The sequence below is a fragment of the Drosophila sechellia genome, chromosome 3R, assembly GCF_004382195.2.
Source record: "Drosophila sechellia strain sech25 chromosome 3R, ASM438219v1, whole genome shotgun sequence".
NCBI lineage: Eukaryota > Metazoa > Arthropoda > Insecta > Diptera > Drosophilidae > Drosophila > Drosophila sechellia.
In genome coordinates this window covers 22,315,340-22,334,964 of record NC_045952.1, presented here as the reverse complement: position 1 = coordinate 22,334,964, position 19,625 = coordinate 22,315,340, and the positions used below count along the sequence as shown (strand labels likewise).

Below are 19,625 nucleotides of genomic sequence, written 5' to 3'. Positions count from 1 at the left end.
CCGATAAATAGAACTGCGCTGTTCCTATCGAAAGCTTCATTGGCACCTACCTGTTTAGTCCAGTTGTGGAGCGAGATCAGTAGTCATTCGATCGCTGGTAAGACCACAACATATTTACTCTCTGATTAGCTTCTTACCTGCTGTACTTAGCGAAAAACTTTTCACTAGCCATGGCTGCTGTTGTTCCCCCTGAAACTCCCGCCGCCCCCGCCTCCTGGTGTGGACGCGGTGCCAAGCCCCGAACCTTTGAGAAGGAACCGCCAGTCATCTGCTATGACAAGCCCGCGGCTTCGATCGTTTCGAAGGAGGAGTATGATGTAAGTACCGCGGGCAATAGCAATAATACAATGATAAAATAATCTAATCCGACTCGGCGACTACAGAATAAACGCTATCGGGCACTGACTGGTGATCTTGTGGAGACACTGATTGTGCCCAAACGAGAGGCACGCACCTGGACAATGCAAGGGGGTGATTTGTGCCGCGTCACCGTCCACGAAGGTTCCCAGGTGGGCGACATGAACTTTTGGAATCTGGAGAACACCGCCGAGCGCTTCTATTCGGGCAAGACGCGCCAGCTGCACTCGTCGCATCTGCGCGTCTACGATCGTCTGTGGAGCTGCCTGCCCCACCTGCGTCCCATGGCCACCTTTGTGTTTGATTCCCTTGCCGCCTATGGCATCGATGAGAATGGCGGTGCTCTGCACGACGTAATTGGAACACGCTGCGACGACTACACCTACAAGCTAATCACGGGCAAGGATCGGGTGGGGAGTTGCCACAGTTCCCTAGTCAAGGCGGTGGTGGAGGAGCGCGGGCTGACCGCGCTGGATGTACACGACGTGTGGAACATTTTCATGTGTACCGGATTCACACGGGACACGCATCAGTATTTCTGCAAGGCAAGTCCGGCGCGCAAGGGGGATTTCATTGAGTTTGTGGCCGACATGAATCTTCTGGTGGCTCTGAGCGCCTGTCCACAGGGCGATGTCTCCATCGCAGTGGGCGCCGAAGTTCCAGACGACAAGTGCCACCCCCTCAAGGTCGAGGTTTTCCGTCGCAAGTAAGCAAAACCATTTTCACTCCGTGCGCGGAAATCTGGTTCTAAAAGCGTGCCATTTATGTAAACAGTGCCATAGAGATGTGCAAGATCATCTGCCGTATTGATGACGAATTATCAATACAAATATATTACTGCAATAATTATTGAGTTTTTGTTTTCTTCATATAAGTTCTGGAATTTATTCGTTAAATTTAAAATTATAAAAATACTAACATTTTTTTTAAATACTTTGCACGGGCTGCAATTCGTTACGCGATTGTTTCTCGATTTTTAGGGTGACCAGTCCATTCAAATTTTCAGCCGACTCTCGTTGACTTTTTTTTATTTTGGCAAATGCTAAACAAAGTCATTTTCGCCAGGAACAAACTATTAAAATGAGTGAGATTAGGGGGGAGGATAACCTCGAACGGCTTCGAAACTATATCCTGCGACCGGAGCTGTCCCTCCACAATCCCCTGCCGGATGTCTTGCCCCGCAAATTCGATCCGATGCGCCTGTTGCATGCGCCCCGTTGCCCGGGAAGCACCACGCTGGCTCCTCGCCGGGACCAGAGTGGTCAGATACTAGAGTTCGTGGAATTGGACATGGAGGTTGTGGGCGCCAATGCCAACAACTCGATGTCCATGCAGCGGGAGCCGGGCTTGCTAGAAGATGCGACGCGTGGCTCCCACTCCAATTTTCCCTTTTGGCCGGGCGGATTCGATGAGCAGCGCCAGCAGATCGCAGCTCTGGATGTCAGCAACATTCAGTTCGGGGACAAGCTGCTAACGGTGCCACCGGGCTTCAGCTCTGGCTACGACTTCTCCCAATCGCAATCTGTAACACAGCCGCCCGTGGTGGCCGTTCCCAGTAACGTCGATCTATTGGAAAACCTAGAGCAGGATCTGGACGTCCAGGAGTGGATGAAGCTTACGCGCAGTGAGGGAACAAGCTCCACTGAAACGCCTCAAAGTCGCAAACAGTCGAGCGTGCAATCTCCTTCAGAGGAGTTCAAAGACGTGGACGATCACATTATGAAGGCTGACCTGAAGCCTGTGCTAAACATTTCCACCACAACCAAGAACTTCAAGAGCGACTGGGCCGAAATGGTGGACATAAGCCATCCCATCAATAACTTCAAAGAGCAGATACCTTGCCCCGCCATGGATTTCCCCTTCGAACTGGATGTCTTTCAAAAGCAGGCCATTCTCAAGCTGGAACAACGCCAGTACGTTTTCGTTGCAGCCCACACCTCTGCTGGCAAGACGGTTGTAGCTGAATATGCCATCGCTCTGTCCAAGCGAGATCTCACCCGCACCATCTACACATCGCCGATCAAGGCGTTGTCCAATCAGAAGTACCGCGACTTCCGAAAGACCTTCAAGGATGTGGGCCTTATTACAGGGGACCTGCAGATAGAGCCCACCGCCTCCTGTCTGATCATGACCACCGAGATTCTCCGCTCAATGCTGTATTGCGGCAGCGATGTTACGCGGGATCTGGAGTGGGTGATCTTCGACGAGGTGCACTACATTAATAACCCAGAAAGAGGACATGTCTGGGAGGAGGTCATTATACTCCTGCCCGAGCATGTTAACATTATAATGCTCAGTGCCACCGTGCCCAATACCTTGGAATTGGCGGACTGGGTTGGGAGCACCAAGAAGAGAAAGGTCTATGTGATCAGCACATTAAAAAGACCAGTGCCTCTGACGCATTTCCTCTATACTGGTGCTGGAGGAAAGAGCCGCGATGACATCTTCCTGCTGGTGGACGCCCAGGGAAAATATCTGCAGAGTAACTACGAGAAGGCCGTGGAGCGCAAGAAGGAAATGCAAGGCAAGGCCAAGGGCGGCGCAGGTGGGCCAAGAAACCACTTGAATGCCAAGCAGGAGCAGAACACCTGGATCGGACTAATTGACTTCCTGAGGCGGGGCAACATGATGCCAGTGGTGGCTTTCACTCTGTCCCGCAATCGGTGTGACTCCAATTTGGCCGCTTTGCAGTCAGTGGACCTGAACACGGAAAAGGAGAAGGGTGCCGTGCAGAAGTTCTTCCTGCAGTGTCTGGCAAAGCTGAAGCCACCGGACCGTACAATCCCGCAGGTTCTTATTCTCAAGGACGCTTTGGAGCGAGGAATTGGTGTGCACCACAGCGGCATCTTGCCCATTCTTAAGGAGATTGTCGAGATGCTCTTTCAAAATGGGCTAGTTAAGCTGCTCTTCGCCACCGAAACGTTTGCCATGGGTGTCAACATGCCCGCACGCACTGTGGTCTTCGACTCCTGCAAAAAGTATGACGGACTGGAGATGCGTAACCTGAAACCAGGCGAATACATTCAAATGGCCGGCAGAGCTGGACGGCGTGGGCACGACGAGACAGGTACGGCGATCATTATGTGCAAGGGCAGTGTGCCGCCATCGATGGAGCTACGGCCCATGATCCTGGGCCTGCCGGAGAAGCTGCAGTCACAGTTCATTCTGCGCTATGCGGTAATCCTCACATGTCTGCGCATCGAGAGTATCAAGGTGGAGGATATCATGAAGTTCAGTTTCAAGGAGTTTAACCTGAAGCTCCAATTGCCTACGCAGCAGAAGCAACTTCGCCTGGCCGAAGACAAGTTCGCCATGCTCCCAACTCTCGGAGAACATCTGCAACCACTTATCAACTTTTATGACAAAGCCGTCGAGTATTGGAAGGAAAAGCACCGCATTATGGTGGGTTATACGTTCAATTGCAACTACATTTTATGAACTCCATCATGCATTTCTTTCAGAAATTTGTTGTTACACAACCCAAGATCCAAAAGGAACTGAAGGCTGGCCGCGTCATTGTGATCACGCATGGCAAGCACTACAACAAACTGGCCATTCTACTCAATACCAAATCTGTTCCTGGCAAGGATACCATCTATAAGGTGCTAGTGCTGGACCATCAATTGAAGGCAAAGGATAGCAACAGCCTCCAGCAAGGCGAGCTCTATCACAAAATACTTTCGCTGACGCCTAGAAACATGACCTTCCAGCCAGAGGGAATTGGGGGACACACTGTTTTAGACATCAAGGCTATAGACATTATCAGTATCACCAAGAGCACAATGAAAGTCGATGCAGATGCGATTATTCGGAATTGGGAGCAGCGGCAGCTGGATCGGTTCAAGGACTCCCCGCCAAGTGGATCGGTGGTCAAGGCGGTGACCGAGCTAAACCAGCTCAATGAGAGTTACATTGACAACCCGGATAACATCAAATACGTTAATCTTTCCAAGGAAATAATCGTGAACGCAGACAGCGAGGTGGCCATGCTGAACTACGTTGATCACCTGCTTCGTCAGGTGGGCGCATTTCTGCCACATACCAACATTGCCGGATTCGAACAGGAGTTCGAAAAAGTGTACGAGCGCCGTATGCTGGAGATCCACATTGAGGAGCTGCGCTTCATTAACTCCGCGAGAAATTTGACCCTCTATCCGGACTATTGTAACAAATTGAAGGTGCTGCGAGCCCTGAAATACATAGATGATCTGGACGAGGTTACACTTAAGGGCAAAGTGGCCTGTGAGATGGGCCAAAATGAGCTACTAATCACGGAGCTCATACTGTGCAACATGTTCAACGATCTCGAGCCGGCAGAAATAGCCGCCTTGCTCTCCGGCCTTGTCTTCCAGGCGAAGCTGCACGATAAGCCGGTAATACCAGAGGCGTTGAAGGAGTGCGTGGCGGCATTTGAGCAGATCAACGATACAATTCTTGCCGAGGAGCAGCGCTTTCAGGCAACCATCTCGACCGATAATCGCCTAAACTTTGGTCTGCTGGAGGTGGTTTACGAGTGGGCTAGAAATAAGGTAAGCAGCCCTTAATATCTCTAGGACGCAATCTTGCATATCCTCATATCTGTCCAATTAATCCAATTTACAGCCCTTTGCTGAGATTATGAAACTGACGACGGTGCAGGAGGGCATCATTGTACGCTGCATTCAGCAGCTGAATGAAACGCTGCGTGATGTTAAAACGGCCGCCATTCGGATTGGCAATCCGGGACTGCAGTCGAAGATGGAGGAGGCGTCGGCTGCTATCAAGCGCGATATTGTGTTCACCGCATCCTTGTATACAGAACTGTAGTCGGAGGAGATGGTCCAAGCCATCCATTTTGGAAGGAAAGACGGAAATGTGTTTCTTACATCTATACTTTATGCACGTGTCAATTACAATTCCAAAGGATACTTAAAAAAAAATGTAAAAATATTCATGTGCAACGCGACGCGGGTAGGCGGAGGTGATCTGGCGAGTGAACGTGGTAAACGAGCGGCGCCGCGCTGGGAAGCTATATTATCGCGACTCGGGCTTAAATTTTGGTGGAACCATCATGCCGGTCATATGCTTTTGTTTCTTGGCCTTCTTGGACTTGCGGGCACCCGACTGAAAGTCATGCCAGCTGTTCACTCGACTTTGGCGCGACTCTTCGAAGTTCTGCTGCCATTCGCGGTCCGCCTTTATCCGCTCCTCCTCCTCGATTTCCGTTTCGCGCTTTCGCTTTCGCTCCTCCTGGTCGCGCTGGTCGAGCTTTTGCCGTCGACGCTCCATGTCGGCAAACAGTTTCATGACCATAACGTAGATGGCGTGCTTGTACTTGGTGGGATCGTCCTCGGGTATTGGCTCAGTGGGCCGACCCTCTTTTTTAAGCTTTTTGCGCTTTTCTGCTATCTGAAAGGTAACGAACAAATTATTATAATACAGTTCAATAAAGGAAATTTGTGATTGCAATTGGATTTTCAATTATTCTAAAGCAGGACGACCATAGATGATCCGAGGAACTGGAACTCACCATTTGGTCCGTTCGCCCCTTTGCCTCCTCGTACACCTCCAGACACCTTTTGCGCGTGAGTTCGTTTTCGAGGATCTTCCAGGCACGCGACACAATATCGAATGCCATTTGAGCGCGCTCCTGGTTGTCGGGATTCTTGTCTGGATGGACGAGGATCGACAAGGTGCGATAGCGCTTTTTTATATCCGCCAATTCGACCTCGGGCTCGATTTGGAGCACCTCAAACGGATTGAGATTGAAGTACGTTGAACCTGGACGAAGTAAACGATCAATTTGTTGAGAAGGAGTTAAAACTGAATCACGTTTTTCAATTTCTTTCACCTGCAATATAGGCACAAAATCATTTACTAAAGTGTACATAATAACAATGGTTTAGTTTATTTGGAGCGGCTGCCGTGCAAGGAGCCCAACCCAGTGCAAAAAACTGAGCCTGCGGTTCCGTCCGCTACACTTACTTCTGTGTAGAAGTCCTCGAAGGTGTCATGGGAGGTTCCCGGTTGGTCTCTGGCCGACGAGGAGGACATGCTGCAACAATAACGACACTTTTTGCGTTTTCCGTACAACAATTTTTGATAAAAATATCAAGTCGACAGAGTGACCGTGCGCGGTTTGTTGGAAATTACCGTTCGCTGCAGTTAAAATGGCTCCAAGTAGTTATCACATAAAACCTTTAACTTTAATTACAATTATTTTCGACGTTGTTGGCCCCAAATAAGAATGATGTACAAATTATTCTGCAATTATTTGGATATAACATACGGTTCGATTTATTTCGTTCCTGTAATGACAGGAATCCCCCGTTCAGTGTTGGACAACGTTCCTGCAGTGTGACCACAAGTTACCATGTTATCAAACACATGGTAAAACTGCCGAATATTTAGCAAAAAGAAACCTGCGCTACAGCTATAAATGCTTTCTAACCTTCGACGCGTCGGATTGTCCCTGAACCGCCAAATTCGGAAAAACATCGCATTCAATTCAACTGGCAGAATGAGCAGCACCTGTGGCTCAGACACGGACATCGTGTGGATGGACTTGGAGATGACCGGGCTGGACATTGAAAAGGACAAAATCCTGGAGGTGGCCTGCATCATTACGGACCAGGACCTAAACGTGAAGTCTGAGGGAGCATGCTTTGCCATCAACCATCCGCAGGAGGTCTACGACTCGATGAACGAGTGGTGCATGGAACAACATTACAAATCAGGTCTTATTGATCGATGCAAGAGCTCGGATGTGAAGCCCGAAGAAGCCTCCAATCTAGTGCTATCCTATATCGAGAAGAACATACCAAAGGGCGTCTGTCCGCTTGGCGGAAACTCCGTCTACACCGACCGACTATTCATTATGAAATTCATGCCATTGGTAAATGATTACCTGCATTACCGCATCGTGGATGTGTCCACCATCAAGGAACTGGCCAAGCGATGGCGTCCCGAAATCCTGGCTTCCGCTCCCAAAAAATTGTTCACGCATCGTAGCCTGGACGACATCCGGGAAAGCATCAAAGAGCTTGCGTATTACAAAGCCAACTTATTTAAATAAATTAAATCAAGAATTTTAAGCACACTAGGATTGTTAAGCGTGAAGTTAGGCTTATATTATTGTCAAATGCATTATGTTAAAAATAGATGTACAATATCGTTTACTGTATTTTCCGTATATGCACGGAGAAACAGAACTCTATCATGAGAAATAAAAATACGATAGCAATAAAGAATTCAATGCTAGTAGACGCCGTTGATGTTATTGTGGGTGGCTGAATAATGGTTCGGATCCTGCCTCCTCCGCGATGACCTGTGGTTGGAATTGCCGCCATCGCTGCCCGTCACCTTCTCTGCCTCCATGCGTCCGGATAGAAAGCTGGCTACGCGCTCCTGTAGAATATATTTAATATATATACATAATCATCTTCCGTCTGACTGCTAGTATCGCATCCTTTCTTACCAGGTAGGTATTGGTCAGGCCCTGAAGGCTACCATAGAACGCCAGCATGCGCTTGAAGAGAGATTCAGCTTCCTCCTTGGAGATGGTTTTAACCTTGTCCAGTCGGGAGATTGTGATGATGCGGTGGTTGATATAGATAATATGGTGTGCAACCTCTGTTGTCGTGTGTGCCAGGTTTCTGTAAGGTTTGGTTCGAAGGGGTTCACATGGAAAGATAAGGATTGAAGCGGTATGTACCAACCTGGGTATGTTGGCTGCCACATGAGCACTGAAGTTCACCAGATGCACCACACGCCTAGCCGATTCGCGGGTCAGTAGCACAATCAACTGCTCCAGAGTGGCGGGCCTCGCTTGATTCTCGGGTTCATCTGCACTGAGATAGACCCACAGTTCCTTGGCCTTTTGAATGGCCTGCTTTGGATCGGTGGCAATCTGTGGGATGGCATGGGCTTCGGTTAAAAGTGTTATTTGGGTTATCGTTTATCGTGTATATCGTAAGGAATGTGAATTGTGGTTAATGTAATCTTATGGTTTTTTTACCAAATGATACTCAAAAATTAAAGCAAATTGGTTACTGAATTTTACTGACCAATTCTGCGGCATAGAAGAGCACGTGGATCGCCTCCTTGCTCTGCTTTTTGAGGGCGCGAGCCTCTGCGATGGTTCTTTGGGTGAGGCGGCGCTTCAGTTTGCGGGAGAAGCGCTGACCATGATGGATCGCCTTGATGGCGCCCTTCTCGTCCGGCACGGCATCGTTATCATCCTCCAGTGGGCCTACAAGGCGGATACTCGGAATAAGTATCTTATACAATTTCGTTGAGCACGAGAGAGCAAATCCCGGCCAGAGCTTATCGCTACTTTCTCTGGCTTCAGGTTTCAATGAATCCGCCATTCCCCAGAGATAACCTTCCCGACAACGTGGGCATTTATAAATAAACTATCAGATGAGTGCACCTTGAGGTGATTTGCCTGGATGCTGACTTTTCAAATCACTTGCTTTTTATGTACAACTTTTGGCAACTAAACTATCTTGCTTATGATTATGATTATCTCTAGTTATATGGAGAAATATGAAATTTAGCATACTAACTTTTGGGGCCAAACATTCGGTTTAATTGTTGTCGAATCGGCGAAAAGTTATCATTCAGGGCCGAAACCAATTTTTTCACTACAACAATTTTGAATTATAAATAATTAGTTTAGTAAAAGTGCCGAAATATAAGAACTTCAGTTTAGAATGCAATGTAATATAATAGATTCCCCAACTGGCGTTTGAAGATTAACCCAGATATGTGAGCCCATTGTGTTGCGAGATACCAGGACTTACCGTCGGTCTGATCCTGATCCGTTTGGATGGGCACCAGGTACTTGTCCACGAACTTATCGCCGGCTGTGAAGGCGCCATCAATGCGCTCGGCTGCATAAGTGGTAATTGGGCTCTCGAGGACAGCATTACCGATTTGCTTGACGGAATCGGCGCGTTTCAGAACCGGACGCACCAGGTGATCGGACATGTACTCCTTGGTGTTCCAGTACATCTTCAAGCAGAGAAGTATGCCCTTTTGTCAGCGCATGGGGGAAAGTTACCGGCCGACTACTTACCATTTCGGGCGGCAGGTAGACCAGAGGTATGCGCTGCTCCAGGATGTCCAGGCTCTTGCACATCACGTTGTCCAGGCGCTGAATGGATGGCTCGAAGAGCTTGACCGCCGGCTGGATGGTTTCGTAGGCGGCCGAAATGGTGGCCTCCGCCGTCTCAAAGTACCAGGAGAATAGCCTATTGTTGTTCTTCACCTTATCGTAGATGGTCTCCACCCGCTTCACACTGGATTCCACCAGGGGAATGGAGCCGATGCGATCGATGGCCTCCAGATGGAGTCCACTGCCGCTGGTTGCAGTTGCTGGGTTCAAAGATTCAAAGATCGTATTATTAAAGGGGGCTAACACTACCAGGCAGCGCGTGTCACTAACCCATTTGTGTTGGGATTTCTCGAGAAGATTCGGTTAAGATGCGAGAACTGTTGCTGTCGCCGGCTCAATTGATACTGGCAGGCCTCCGATCGAGCTGCTACCATATAGACTTGGCTCCCCAAATCGCCGCTGTCTGATCGCCGATCATGCTCGGAGTCCAAGATGACCTTTGCCAGCAGATAAGGCGTGGATGGAGGCACAAACACCGTTTACCTACACGCTCCGCCGGACTTATCAGCAAATACGCCATTCGCACTAGTGTGGGGCTCCAAAGTTCGAACGTACTATATGTGGACTGCAGCTTAGGAACTCCGTGCATGTGAATCACATTCCAGGAATATCTGTACAGCGATCATAATCGTACCATATATGACCCGATTAGCGGCGGTAATGGCGAAAATTGCTGTGCTAATTCCGCGCAAGTGACGAAAAGGTCCAAACTGCAGTCCGCTGAATAATTGCGGGGGCGTTCTTGCTCGGGTTCGATGTGCTCGTTTCTGGGGCTCCAGACTCCATTGCCATTAACCCTAGACTGCAAAAAGCGTGTTTATTCAAACATATATAGATTATATAAAAATATTTTTTATTATAAATCAAATCTCATATCTAATTGTATTAAACGGCAATGTGAATGTAATAGCTCAAATAGTGCTAATGAAAAATATAAACTTGAGGTTCAAGTAATAATATTTCATTACAAAATGTGTGGTTGGGTTAATCTTTTACAGCTCTTTGTTGTCTGAGTACGTGTCATTAAGATTATAGAGTAAGTCTAAAAAGCGTTTTAATAGAAACGATTTTTCTCAAGAATTTTTAAAAGAGTTGATATACTATATTTGTATTAGCTATTAATTACAACGAAGTAGTTATGCTTCATAAAAAGTGCATACCGCATACACTTAAGTACAGATTATCCAAAAAAGTCTTAAAAACACATATATGTAAATAATGTTAATCTCTATTTTTGAGTTCAAGAAGTAACGATCAATTCGATAAAGAGTCGATTAATAGTTATCAGCCAGTGCTGTGCAGCTTGCTCTTTGTTAAAGCCAGTGTTAGTAAGGTCGGCTTTGCCTATCATTGGTAACTTGTGTTTGTTGCGTGTTTTGCTATTGTTTCTGACTAAAACCGCCTTTGGTTTCTTCCATTTGAAAGTAAATTGTAATAAATATGTTTAGTTGTTAGTTCTGAGGACACCAAACACGCAATGCATTATTACCTGGCTGCTATCTGCCTGGCGGGCTTAATGGGCTCAGGTCAGTGATTCGATTCCCAAGCCACACCCAAGGCTCCAAGTGAATCATGTGAATTGGCCACCCGAAACTAACGCCCATTCATTTTACAGCCATCGCCCAGTACAACCTGGTGCAGAAGGACAACTGCATCATTCCAAAGATCCTGCAGGGATCGTGGTTCTCCTGGGAAACGGGCCTGCCCACGCTGACGGTGATCGACGCCACCTCGATGTCCAGCCGAGGCTACTGCATCAACTATATGCGACACAAGGGCGACGAGTACTCATTTGTCTTCAAGGAGCGATCCAAGGACTGCTACCACTGCGTCAGGACCATCATCCGCACCCTCAATGTGTTCGAGAAGTTTGAGGGGCCCTGCGTGGGCATACCCGCTGGACAGGAACCCACCGTGGACTATGTGTGTCGTGGTGTTAAGGATGACCAGCAGTTGATAACGCTCTTTAACGAGAACTTTGTGCCCATCAACTGCCGATCGTCGCTGGAGGGAGTGTGGCATTTTACGTACCAGGTAAGATCAATATAGATACATAGATAACATAATTTGCTCATGCTGTGGTTTAATTATGGGTCTGAAAACACATCCATTTTATGGTGATTAGTTTAAATAAGTGATCTTGATTCGAATTTTTATTATAGAACCGATTCCGATTCACCGGCGTATGCGATAAGCCTGATGCTCGCATTCAATCCTGTCAAACGGCGGGAACGCAGTTCCTCATACAGAACCAGAAGTTCAACGTCACCTATCAGCAGTGCGAGGGTATGGAGGGCACATTCACCGGCACCGTGGAGTTCAGCTGCCTGGGCGATTGGTTTGTGGGCAAGAACCACTACTTCGCCGTGGCCAATACGAAGGAGTCGCGTAAGGATGAAAAGTACCGCTGCTTCCTCAAGAATCGTGACGATGATCTTTACGTGGGCGTTTCCATTACGGCCGAATGTAACACACTAAAGACGCCAGAAACGTCACCGGAGCGTCTGAAGCTGACGCCTGTGAAGGCCGAGTTTGTGGAACCCGGTTGCACATTACCACAAAACTTTAGCGGAGAATGGGTGAACACTGCCAACATTGATGCCGATGTCTCCATCAGTGAGACCCACATCAACGAGACGTACTATCCGGATAAGGCTCGATACCGAAAGACAATCTATGTTTGCCGAGAGCGACGCGGTAATCGTGTGATGATGGCTCGCCTCACTGTCGACGGTTGCCAGAAGGATTACGTGTGCTTTGACTTTATGCCCCGCCACCACAACATCATTCGCTACCGCAAGGGTTTGGCTGTAATCAAGGACGATTTCAGTACAGTCTGCTCGTGGGTTCAGTTCCCCAATTCGGAGGCATGGAAATATGATCTGTTTCTTGCTCGAAATCCTGTGCCTGTTCGTTGTCCCGTTGCGGGAAAATTCAACTTTACGCAGCGAGGAGAGCATCCCTTCAGAACGAGGTTTGTAATGTTTTGCACTTTTAGCATGAAACGTATAATTAATGTGTATACCTCACAGAATTCTTGGTGGTGTCACTCTGAGTCCGCGTCCCGATATTCATTGCAAGCAAAACATCTCGGATTTGTCGGTCTGCGATACAGATCAAAAGGAATTGGCGGTGGATGAAAACTACTGCCTGTCGGTGGATCACTTGGGTCGTCCCGTTGATATCTACAGTGATCCCGATTACCGCATGAAGTGCATTGGCTTCTGGAAGGAGAACCTCAAGTCCTACCTGATTACCTACGACGATCTGGATCCGCTGTCCAAGTATCGCTGCTGGGTCTATCAGCGCGCCGATCTCAACCGTGTCCTCATGTCGCAGGCTGTGGGCGCGTTCTGCAAACTGGAGCAGGATGTGACCTCGTGGAACCACTCGGAGGGCGCTGCCGTAGCCATCGATGCCGTGGAGTACGAAAGGGAGCGTGACGACTGTCCCATGTACTTCGATGACGGATTGAACCCTTGGAAGCCGTCGGATGCCTCCAACATCGTATTCGACTGGGACTTTTACCGAGCAGGAGCAGCGACACTAAATTCTCAACTGACTGGCCTCGTTATCGTGGTCTTAGTCCTGGTTAGGAGTTTATTAGCTTAATAAGATCAAAAGTATTTTTTAACTATTCCATCCAACGAAATTTACAAAAATTTACAACCAACATAAAGTGACTTTTAGGAGCAATTGCGTGCCTTAGAATGCGAGTTTTAGAAAGTTTTAAGCAAATTTTAAACTTAGTTTGTAAGATCATCACAATTTTTACGTGTAACAGCCATTCCGTCCCAAACGAATCTCAAATGTATTGTGCAAATGATTAAAGCAGTTAAATAAATCCCTTGAACTAAATTTTTTATTTATTACACCCTTTAATTGCTTGTTGAATTCAAAATATTTAACGGGACATCCCTTATTATTGTGTTGCAATATTTTGACCTCTACTGTGTACCGATAACAAATCGATGACAGCTGACTGCATTAGCCCAGTGTTGTGTAATTTTTTAGACAAATCGGCCCAAACCGAACGGAGTGATAGAATATTTATTTTGAGCTGAAAATTCTCAATTTTTACACATCCCAACATGTCCCTCTCGTTGCTCCTGCGTGGCGCTGTCCGTTGCAATGGTAAGGACCCACTGGATGGCCAATCGCCTTATTATTGGCCGCAAAACCGCTTTCATTATATAACCAAACCGTTTGTTGGTATCCCAATTAGCCGCTAATCTTGTTAAGTCGGCTCGTATCACTCCCCTGAAGAGCTACTCCACCCTGGTGGCCAATGTCCAGCGGAAGGCGGTGGTCCAGCCCCTGCCCGTGGCCAAGATTGCAGCGGTAAGTGTTTGGAGTTGAAAAATTCAGTGGTGGCTAATCACTAAATGGTAATCCGCGATTGCTTATGCAGCCAGTCGTGCGCGAGATCTCCGTGAGTGCGCCCCGCATGGCTTCCGCCGGATCCAGCCACACCCTGCTCTGGACTGTGGAGCGAATCGTGTCCGCCGGCCTGCTGGCCGTCATTCCAGCTGCCTTCATAGCTCCATCCCAGGTATTGGACGCCCTCATGGCTATCTCTGTCGTCATCCACACCCATTGGTAAGATATCCTTGAGGCAAATTAAACCTTTACTTATATTTTCCTCATTCACCAAACGCAGGGGCGTGGAGGCCATGGTAGTTGACTACATGCGGCCATCTGTCGTTGGAAACGTCCTGCCCAAGGTAGCCCACATTGCGCTGATCATCATCTCGGTGGCCACGCTGGGCGGCCTCTTCTACTTCATCCAGAATGATGTGGGTCTGGCCAATGGTATCAAGCGCTTCTGGGCCATCAAGGGCAAGGATGCCCAGAAGGCTTAAATGTCAAAGGAGCAATCAGTTGATGAACTACGAAACACCAGTTATTTATTCATAGTTTCGCGATAAGCATTAAATAAAGAATTGTAAAAAGTCACAGCTGCACAGAGCGGGTTTTGTAGAAAATTGTATATTCAACAAGAAAATCAGCACTAAAGTAGTTGGGTAACAGGCACCACCTTTGTTACGTATGGTAATCTACTGTAAACAATAAATTTGGGCTATTGTCCGGTTTTGGTCATGACTTGGTCTCCACATTGTTTGTGTAGAACAACCGGAGCGCATCCCATTGTTTGGTGTGCAGCAGAATGTGCGGTCGGCACTTACGCATGTGGTCAACCGCCTGATCCGGAGTCCATCTGTTCTTCTGCAAATTATAAGTTGTGAGCTTTTATAGAGAGAGCTACGTGTAAATAAATCATCAACCCACCATCATAAGGTAGCATCCCACCAAAGTGGCACTTCGCGTCCTACCCGCCTTGCAGTGCACATAGACAGAACCCACGTTCTCCGGCTGGTAGGAGGAACTTAGACCGCCAATTCTCTGCTTTAGAGGCAGGAACTTATTTATGAATTCCACGCCGCGGAAGAGCTTCTCCTGGTTGGGCGACTCAAAGATGTCGGTGGTGGCCAGCTGCAGGAACTCAATGCCCAGCTTTCGCCACTTCTCCGTGTTGTTGGAGAAGGCGGTCAGCTCGTAGTCTTCGTTCATCGACACCACCGCCTTCATGTTTTCCTTTTCAATGAGCTAAGCAGTTAAAAAAGGATTTAGAAGGATTTCAAGCTTGGTTTCGCGGGGATACTTACGTCATTGGCCTGGCTGCGGAAGGGCAGTGCTCCCAGTATCACATGCTCATCGATGCGATCGTACCAATTCCTGGCCGATGCCTTTTCCATCAGGACATTGTACAGCAGGGTGGGGTAGAAGGACACGCGTGCGAACATGGCAGCCTGGAATAACAGGTGTCCGCTGGAGGATTAGGAATCGGGGCACAGGTGGCGGGTACTAGGTCAGCGTAGCGAACGCAACAGCTGTAACTTTCACCAGCACTAACGGTTGAGCTCGAAGAGTGATTCGCTGTGCGACTGACTCGGTTGAAGCGCGGGTTGGAACTGGTTTCGGTTTTCAATTTGGTTTTGGGCTATGACTTTTGGGCCTGGGTGTCTGGCACGCAGGTCGCAGCTTCTACTTACACTCATCTCCATGCCGGCTGCTCAGTGGCTGACTTGGATTGGACGAGATAAAAGTTGGTGATTCACACGGATGGAAATCTTCCTCGTATTCTAATTAGTCCCGCTCGGAATTATCACCTTCGATCGCGCGTCAACAGTTCCAATTCAGATTTCCTTCTGGTAAAACACGGCGCGTTCCTTTGCATAACGAAACAACAGGCGGAAAATCCAGGGGCGTAGCTAGCAAGCACCGGGAATTTTTCGGGGTAAGACATTCTAGACGCTTACTATCGCAGTTGCCCGGGAAATAATTGTTGAGCATAACTTTCACATTTTGGTGCATATATGTTTTAAAGAATTGTACAAATATTTTTAAAATTTTATGTTTTACCTTCAGGCTTAGGCAAATTGTAATATTATTATATGTGGCTTGTAATAATAAAAAAGTTGTACATAAATAAATAAAGTTGTAACTAAATATTTATAAGCCTTCCTCGATTATATGACTACTAAGAATATGTTTTCTAAGTGGTAAATCCGCTCCTCTTTAATTTGCGAAAATATTTTTGGAGACGCCCCTGGAAACGACTGTTTTAGACGCGGTGCTTTGCAGCACTGGCACACAAACCTCGGCCCGTTAGCAGCACTAAACATTGCAACAAAAAAGATTAAAAAGAATCTTACGTGTGAAAAATTAAGGAAAGACAACCAAGGTATTCCAACCACCACCAAGTCGAGGTGGCCAAGATGAGCTACCAGTAAGTCAAACGGATCCACCCAGAAGCAGCAATCAACTCTTTTTGCCGACCCTCCGCCCCAAGAAAACAGTAAATAACACAACACGTCAAAAGTGGTAGAGCACCATATAGACGCAGAAAAGGCGAAGAGCAAAATTGCCGTTGTACATCCACTTTGCCATCGAGAAAGGCAGATAGGCGAAGATGAAGGCCAACAGCTGGATGTGCCTGCTGGCGCTGCTTCTCGCCTGGCAGCTGCGAGCGGAGGAGCTCCAAGGGCCCAACACTGATGGCACGGGCAGCAGTTTGGGTTCGGCCACAGGTACGGGTACGGGAACGGGATTGGTCACGGGAACAGCCACGGCAACGCTGCCCAATGAGCCCTCCACCCAGGCGGAGGCGGAGGAGGTGACCACAGCGGAATCAGAGTCACGGGTTCCGTCGGAAAGCAACGAACGCAAGACAGCCAAACCCAAGGAGTCCACAAAGTTTGCTCCCAGGACGAAGGTTATGTCGGATTCCATGTTCGAACGCCTGTGGAACGACAGTGTGATCAGGCGGCAAAAGCTGAAAGCCGAGATTGAGCGCATCGAAGCCAAACGCAAATCCACTGAAGTATTAGAACTTACTCCAGACCAGATAGAAGGTAAGTGGGCATCAATTTATGTGTTTTGCAGTTGCTAATTGCGATTCTTCCAGCTCAAACCGTGTACGACAACGCAATGGACATATTGGCTAAGCCAAGCACGGATAAGCGGGTAGCCTTTATTTTGCTTAAGAAGGCTGCTGAATTTAATCACCTCAAGGCGAGGGCGGAACTAGCCTGGGCCGCCCTACTGGGTCACTGGATGGACTTTGATTTCAACCATGCTGTCGATGAGTTTGAGAGTCTGGCCAACGAAGGCGTCCCAGAGGCTCACATGGGCCTGGGATTCCTTTATTCGGTGGGCGTTGGCGGTAAAAATGTAAGCCAGCCCCTGGCACTGATCCACTATAGCCTGGCTGCCCTCGGTGATAATACTCCGGCCCAAATGGCCATGGGATATCGCTATCTCTATGGCATCAATGTGCCCATTAGCTGTGAGAAGGCGCTGATCCAATACAAGCGAGTAGCCAAGAAAGTGGCTTCCAAGATAACCTTCGCCAATGGGCCGGTTGTGCATAGGGTGAGACTGCTGGATGACCTAGAGAATCCCGGCAGTCCCGAAACTGAGATTGTCGACTATTACAAACTTCTGGCCGACAAAGGCGACATCCAGTCGCAGGTGGGATTGGGTCAGCTGTACTATCAGGGCGGCAAGGTGACCCAGCAGGATCACCAAAAGGCTTTGGAATATTTCAAAATGGCCGCCACTGCAGGTAATGCAGTTGGCTTCGCGTTTTTAGGCAAGCTTTATCTGGAAGGAAGTGAGCAAATCAAGGCCGATAATGATGCAGCATTTGGGGTGCGCATAATGTTGATAAAATTTTTTGATTAATATTTCTAATATGTATTATTATATTTATCAGTACTTCTCCAAGGCCGCTGAAATGGGGGATCCAGTTGGTCAAAGCGGACTGGGCCTCATGTATCTAAAGGGTTTAGGGGTCCCCAAAGACTCCATCAAGGCATTATCCTATTTCACTCAGGCGGCTGATCAAGGTTGGGTTGATGGGCAACTGCAGCTAGGCAACATGTATTTCAGTAAGTAAACGATACATCATTTTAGTGATTGGGTTTCTAGGAACCATATAATTTAAATTTCTTTTCCAGCTGGCAATGGTGTAAAAATCGACTACAAGTTAGCCTTTAAGTACTTCAACCTGGCCACCCAATCAGGCCATGTTTTAGCCTATTATAATCTGGGAGTGATGAATGCTTACGGTATGGGAATGCTGCGTTCATGTCCAGCAGCGGTAGAAGTAAGTTTATTGCTCAATTAATATGTTAATTATTTTCTAACCCGTTTCATATTGCTCATTCCAGTTCTTCAAGACTGTTTCGGAGCGTGGCCGTTGGAGCAGCCGATTGATGATGGCCTATAGCGACTATAAAAATAACCGCATCGACGAGGCCTACATGCAGTACTCCTTGATGGCCGAAATGGGCTATGAGGTGGCTCAAAGTAATGCCGCCTTTTTACTAGACCGCAAGGAGGTGCATGTGTTCAACGATCGGCACGAAGATCTGATTCGTGCATTCTACTACTGGAAACGGGCAGCCGGACAGGGCTATTCTGCGGCCCAAGTCAAGCTGGGTGATTACTATTACTACGGTTGGGGTACTTCGACGGACTTCGAGACTGCCGCTGCTCTTTACAGGTTAGTTGGATATGAACTATAAAGTGTGGAAACGTCTTATAACCGCATCAATCTCTACAGGAAAGCCTCTGAGCAGCAATATAATGCCCAAGCCATGTTTAATTTGGGATACATGCACGAGCAAGGGCTCGGAATGAAGAAGGACTGGCATCTGGCAAAGAGATTATACGATTTGGCTGCCGAGACCAATTCAGACGCCAAAGTGCCTGTGGCTATTGCGCTTATTAAGCTACAAATGCTGGCCACGATTGAATCAATCAAGGAGGTGATTATCAAACCCTATGGATAAACTGTGTACTAGCTTTTCAATGTTGTTTCCCTTTAGTCGCCTTACAGGTTCATCTTCTACATGGATGAAAATATTGCTGCCAATTGGGACTTGTACATGATCACCGTTCTAACTCTACTGCTAGGCATCATCATGTACATGAGGCGTCCATTCCAGCAGCCGGATCAGCCGGCACAACAGCCAGCTGCAGATGACATTGCTGCTGCGCCAGTCAACTTGGCGCCGGTTGGAGCGGAAGCAGCACCTGTAGCCGCGGTGGTCGAAGGTGTGGGCGCCACCCCTGGCGCCGCAGTTTCATCCCACGATGCTGTGGCCGCGTCCTCCTCTACGGAAGCCTCAGCAACCACTGCCACGTCCCGTGCCGATGCAGCGTCGCAAGTGGGAAGTGGCACGACATCTGCGGCGCCGGATGGCGCTAACACACTCGATCCCACTGGTTAGTCTTAGTAAATAGGTTAATTAGTGTGCGTGTAAATATTTATCATCTAATTTCGCCCGATGTAATATTTTTTATTAATTCTAAAACCGACCTTTTTAGATATTTAAAAAATATCGTACTCAGAATGTAAATGTTGTACTGATAAACGAATGAATCGCATCGACATTTTGTTTATTTTAAAAAGGTTTCAATCGTATCATTTTGGGTATTGATTTCAGTACGGTTCCCATTTTAGTAAATGGTTACTTTTAAGGGCCGTTGCGATGTTATTTTAAAGGCTATCTTCAGGGTGCAACTCAAATCGATAAACTGA

At 47.8% G+C, this 19,625-nt stretch overlaps 9 protein-coding genes across 12 annotated transcripts; 6 read left to right on the top strand and 3 right to left on the bottom strand.

Annotated features, from left to right (window-relative positions):
• The first annotated feature begins 18 nt into the window (after positions 1 to 18).
• LOC6607628 (uncharacterized protein C11D3.03c) lies at positions 19 to 1,206 on the top strand. 2 transcript variants are annotated; one of them, XM_032720531.1, is made up of 3 exons: positions 19 to 97; positions 151 to 317; positions 384 to 1,206. In XM_032720531.1, the coding sequence occupies exons 2-3, from the start codon at positions 171 to 173 to the stop codon at positions 1,065 to 1,067; spliced, it is 831 nt and encodes a 276-aa protein (XP_032576422.1). In that variant the 5' UTR covers positions 19 to 97; positions 151 to 170; the 3' UTR covers positions 1,068 to 1,206. The 2 variants fall into 2 exon arrangements, with proteins under 2 accessions (XP_032576422.1, XP_002032396.1); XM_002032360.2 differs by having other exon boundaries at positions 29 to 97; positions 169 to 317.
• A 144-nt stretch (positions 1,207 to 1,350) lies between these two features.
• Positions 1,351 to 5,805, top strand: LOC6607627 (helicase SKI2W). The gene is made up of 3 exons (XM_002032359.2): positions 1,351 to 3,759; positions 3,819 to 4,886; positions 4,960 to 5,805. Exons 1-3 carry the CDS (start codon positions 1,438 to 1,440, stop codon positions 5,161 to 5,163), a joined length of 3,594 nt encoding a protein of 1,197 aa, XP_002032395.1. The 5' UTR covers positions 1,351 to 1,437; the 3' UTR covers positions 5,164 to 5,805.
• Positions 5,213 to 6,482, bottom strand: LOC6607626 (dnaJ homolog subfamily C member 8). Of its 2 annotated transcripts, none has more exons than XM_002032358.2 (3): positions 6,322 to 6,482; positions 5,867 to 6,187; positions 5,213 to 5,745 (listed from the first exon to the last, which is right to left on the bottom strand). In XM_002032358.2, exons 1-3 carry the CDS (start codon positions 6,388 to 6,390, stop codon positions 5,371 to 5,373), a joined length of 765 nt encoding a protein of 254 aa, XP_002032394.1. In that variant the 5' UTR covers positions 6,391 to 6,482; the 3' UTR covers positions 5,213 to 5,370. The 2 variants fall into 2 exon arrangements, with proteins under 2 accessions (XP_002032394.1, XP_032576480.1); XM_032720589.1 differs by having other exon boundaries at positions 5,867 to 6,117; positions 6,322 to 6,455.
• A 198-nt stretch (positions 6,483 to 6,680) lies between these two features.
• LOC6607625 (probable oligoribonuclease) lies at positions 6,681 to 7,596 on the top strand. The gene has a single exon (XM_002032357.2). It carries the CDS (start codon positions 6,776 to 6,778, stop codon positions 7,409 to 7,411), a length of 636 nt encoding a protein of 211 aa, XP_002032393.2. The 5' UTR covers positions 6,681 to 6,775; the 3' UTR covers positions 7,412 to 7,596.
• Positions 7,445 to 9,880, bottom strand: LOC6607624 (lipid storage droplets surface-binding protein 1). 2 transcript variants are annotated; one of them, XM_032720588.1, is made up of 8 exons: positions 9,785 to 9,880; positions 9,416 to 9,714; positions 9,141 to 9,351; positions 8,904 to 8,981; positions 8,403 to 8,587; positions 8,055 to 8,245; positions 7,814 to 7,991; positions 7,445 to 7,743 (listed from the first exon to the last, which is right to left on the bottom strand). In XM_032720588.1, the coding sequence occupies exons 1-8, from the start codon at positions 9,786 to 9,788 to the stop codon at positions 7,594 to 7,596; spliced, it is 1,296 nt and encodes a 431-aa protein (XP_032576479.1). In that variant the 5' UTR covers positions 9,789 to 9,880; the 3' UTR covers positions 7,445 to 7,593. The 2 variants fall into 2 exon arrangements, with proteins under 2 accessions (XP_032576479.1, XP_002032392.1); XM_002032356.2 differs by lacking the exon at positions 8,904 to 8,981 and having other exon boundaries at positions 9,785 to 9,878.
• A 963-nt stretch (positions 9,881 to 10,843) lies between these two features.
• Positions 10,844 to 13,372, top strand: LOC6607623. Its single transcript, XM_002032355.2, has 4 exons — positions 10,844 to 11,040; positions 11,130 to 11,548; positions 11,677 to 12,488; positions 12,547 to 13,372. Exons 1-4 carry the CDS (start codon positions 10,992 to 10,994, stop codon positions 13,124 to 13,126), a joined length of 1,860 nt encoding a protein of 619 aa, XP_002032391.1. The 5' UTR covers positions 10,844 to 10,991; the 3' UTR covers positions 13,127 to 13,372.
• Positions 13,373 to 13,508: 136 nt separating this feature from the next.
• On the top strand, positions 13,509 to 14,470 carry LOC6607622 (succinate dehydrogenase [ubiquinone] cytochrome b small subunit, mitochondrial). Its single transcript, XM_002032354.2, has 4 exons — positions 13,509 to 13,648; positions 13,740 to 13,855; positions 13,926 to 14,113; positions 14,175 to 14,470. The coding sequence occupies exons 1-4, from the start codon at positions 13,606 to 13,608 to the stop codon at positions 14,374 to 14,376; spliced, it is 549 nt and encodes a 182-aa protein (XP_002032390.1). The 5' UTR covers positions 13,509 to 13,605; the 3' UTR covers positions 14,377 to 14,470.
• Positions 14,471 to 14,487: 17 nt separating this feature from the next.
• Positions 14,488 to 15,768, bottom strand: LOC6607621 (phosphatidylglycerophosphatase and protein-tyrosine phosphatase 1). Its single transcript, XM_002032353.2, has 4 exons — positions 15,568 to 15,768; positions 15,181 to 15,324; positions 14,804 to 15,121; positions 14,488 to 14,740 (listed from the first exon to the last, which is right to left on the bottom strand). Exons 1-4 carry the CDS (start codon positions 15,577 to 15,579, stop codon positions 14,612 to 14,614), a joined length of 603 nt encoding a protein of 200 aa, XP_002032389.1. The 5' UTR covers positions 15,580 to 15,768; the 3' UTR covers positions 14,488 to 14,611.
• Positions 15,769 to 16,487: 719 nt separating this feature from the next.
• LOC6607620 (protein sel-1 homolog 1) lies at positions 16,488 to 19,471 on the top strand. Its single transcript, XM_002032352.2, has 7 exons — positions 16,488 to 16,929; positions 16,983 to 17,728; positions 17,793 to 17,967; positions 18,037 to 18,185; positions 18,250 to 18,584; positions 18,645 to 18,849; positions 18,910 to 19,471. The coding sequence occupies exons 1-7, from the start codon at positions 16,488 to 16,490 to the stop codon at positions 19,312 to 19,314; spliced, it is 2,457 nt and encodes an 818-aa protein (XP_002032388.1). The 3' UTR covers positions 19,315 to 19,471.
• Positions 19,472 to 19,625: the final 154 nt, after the last annotated feature.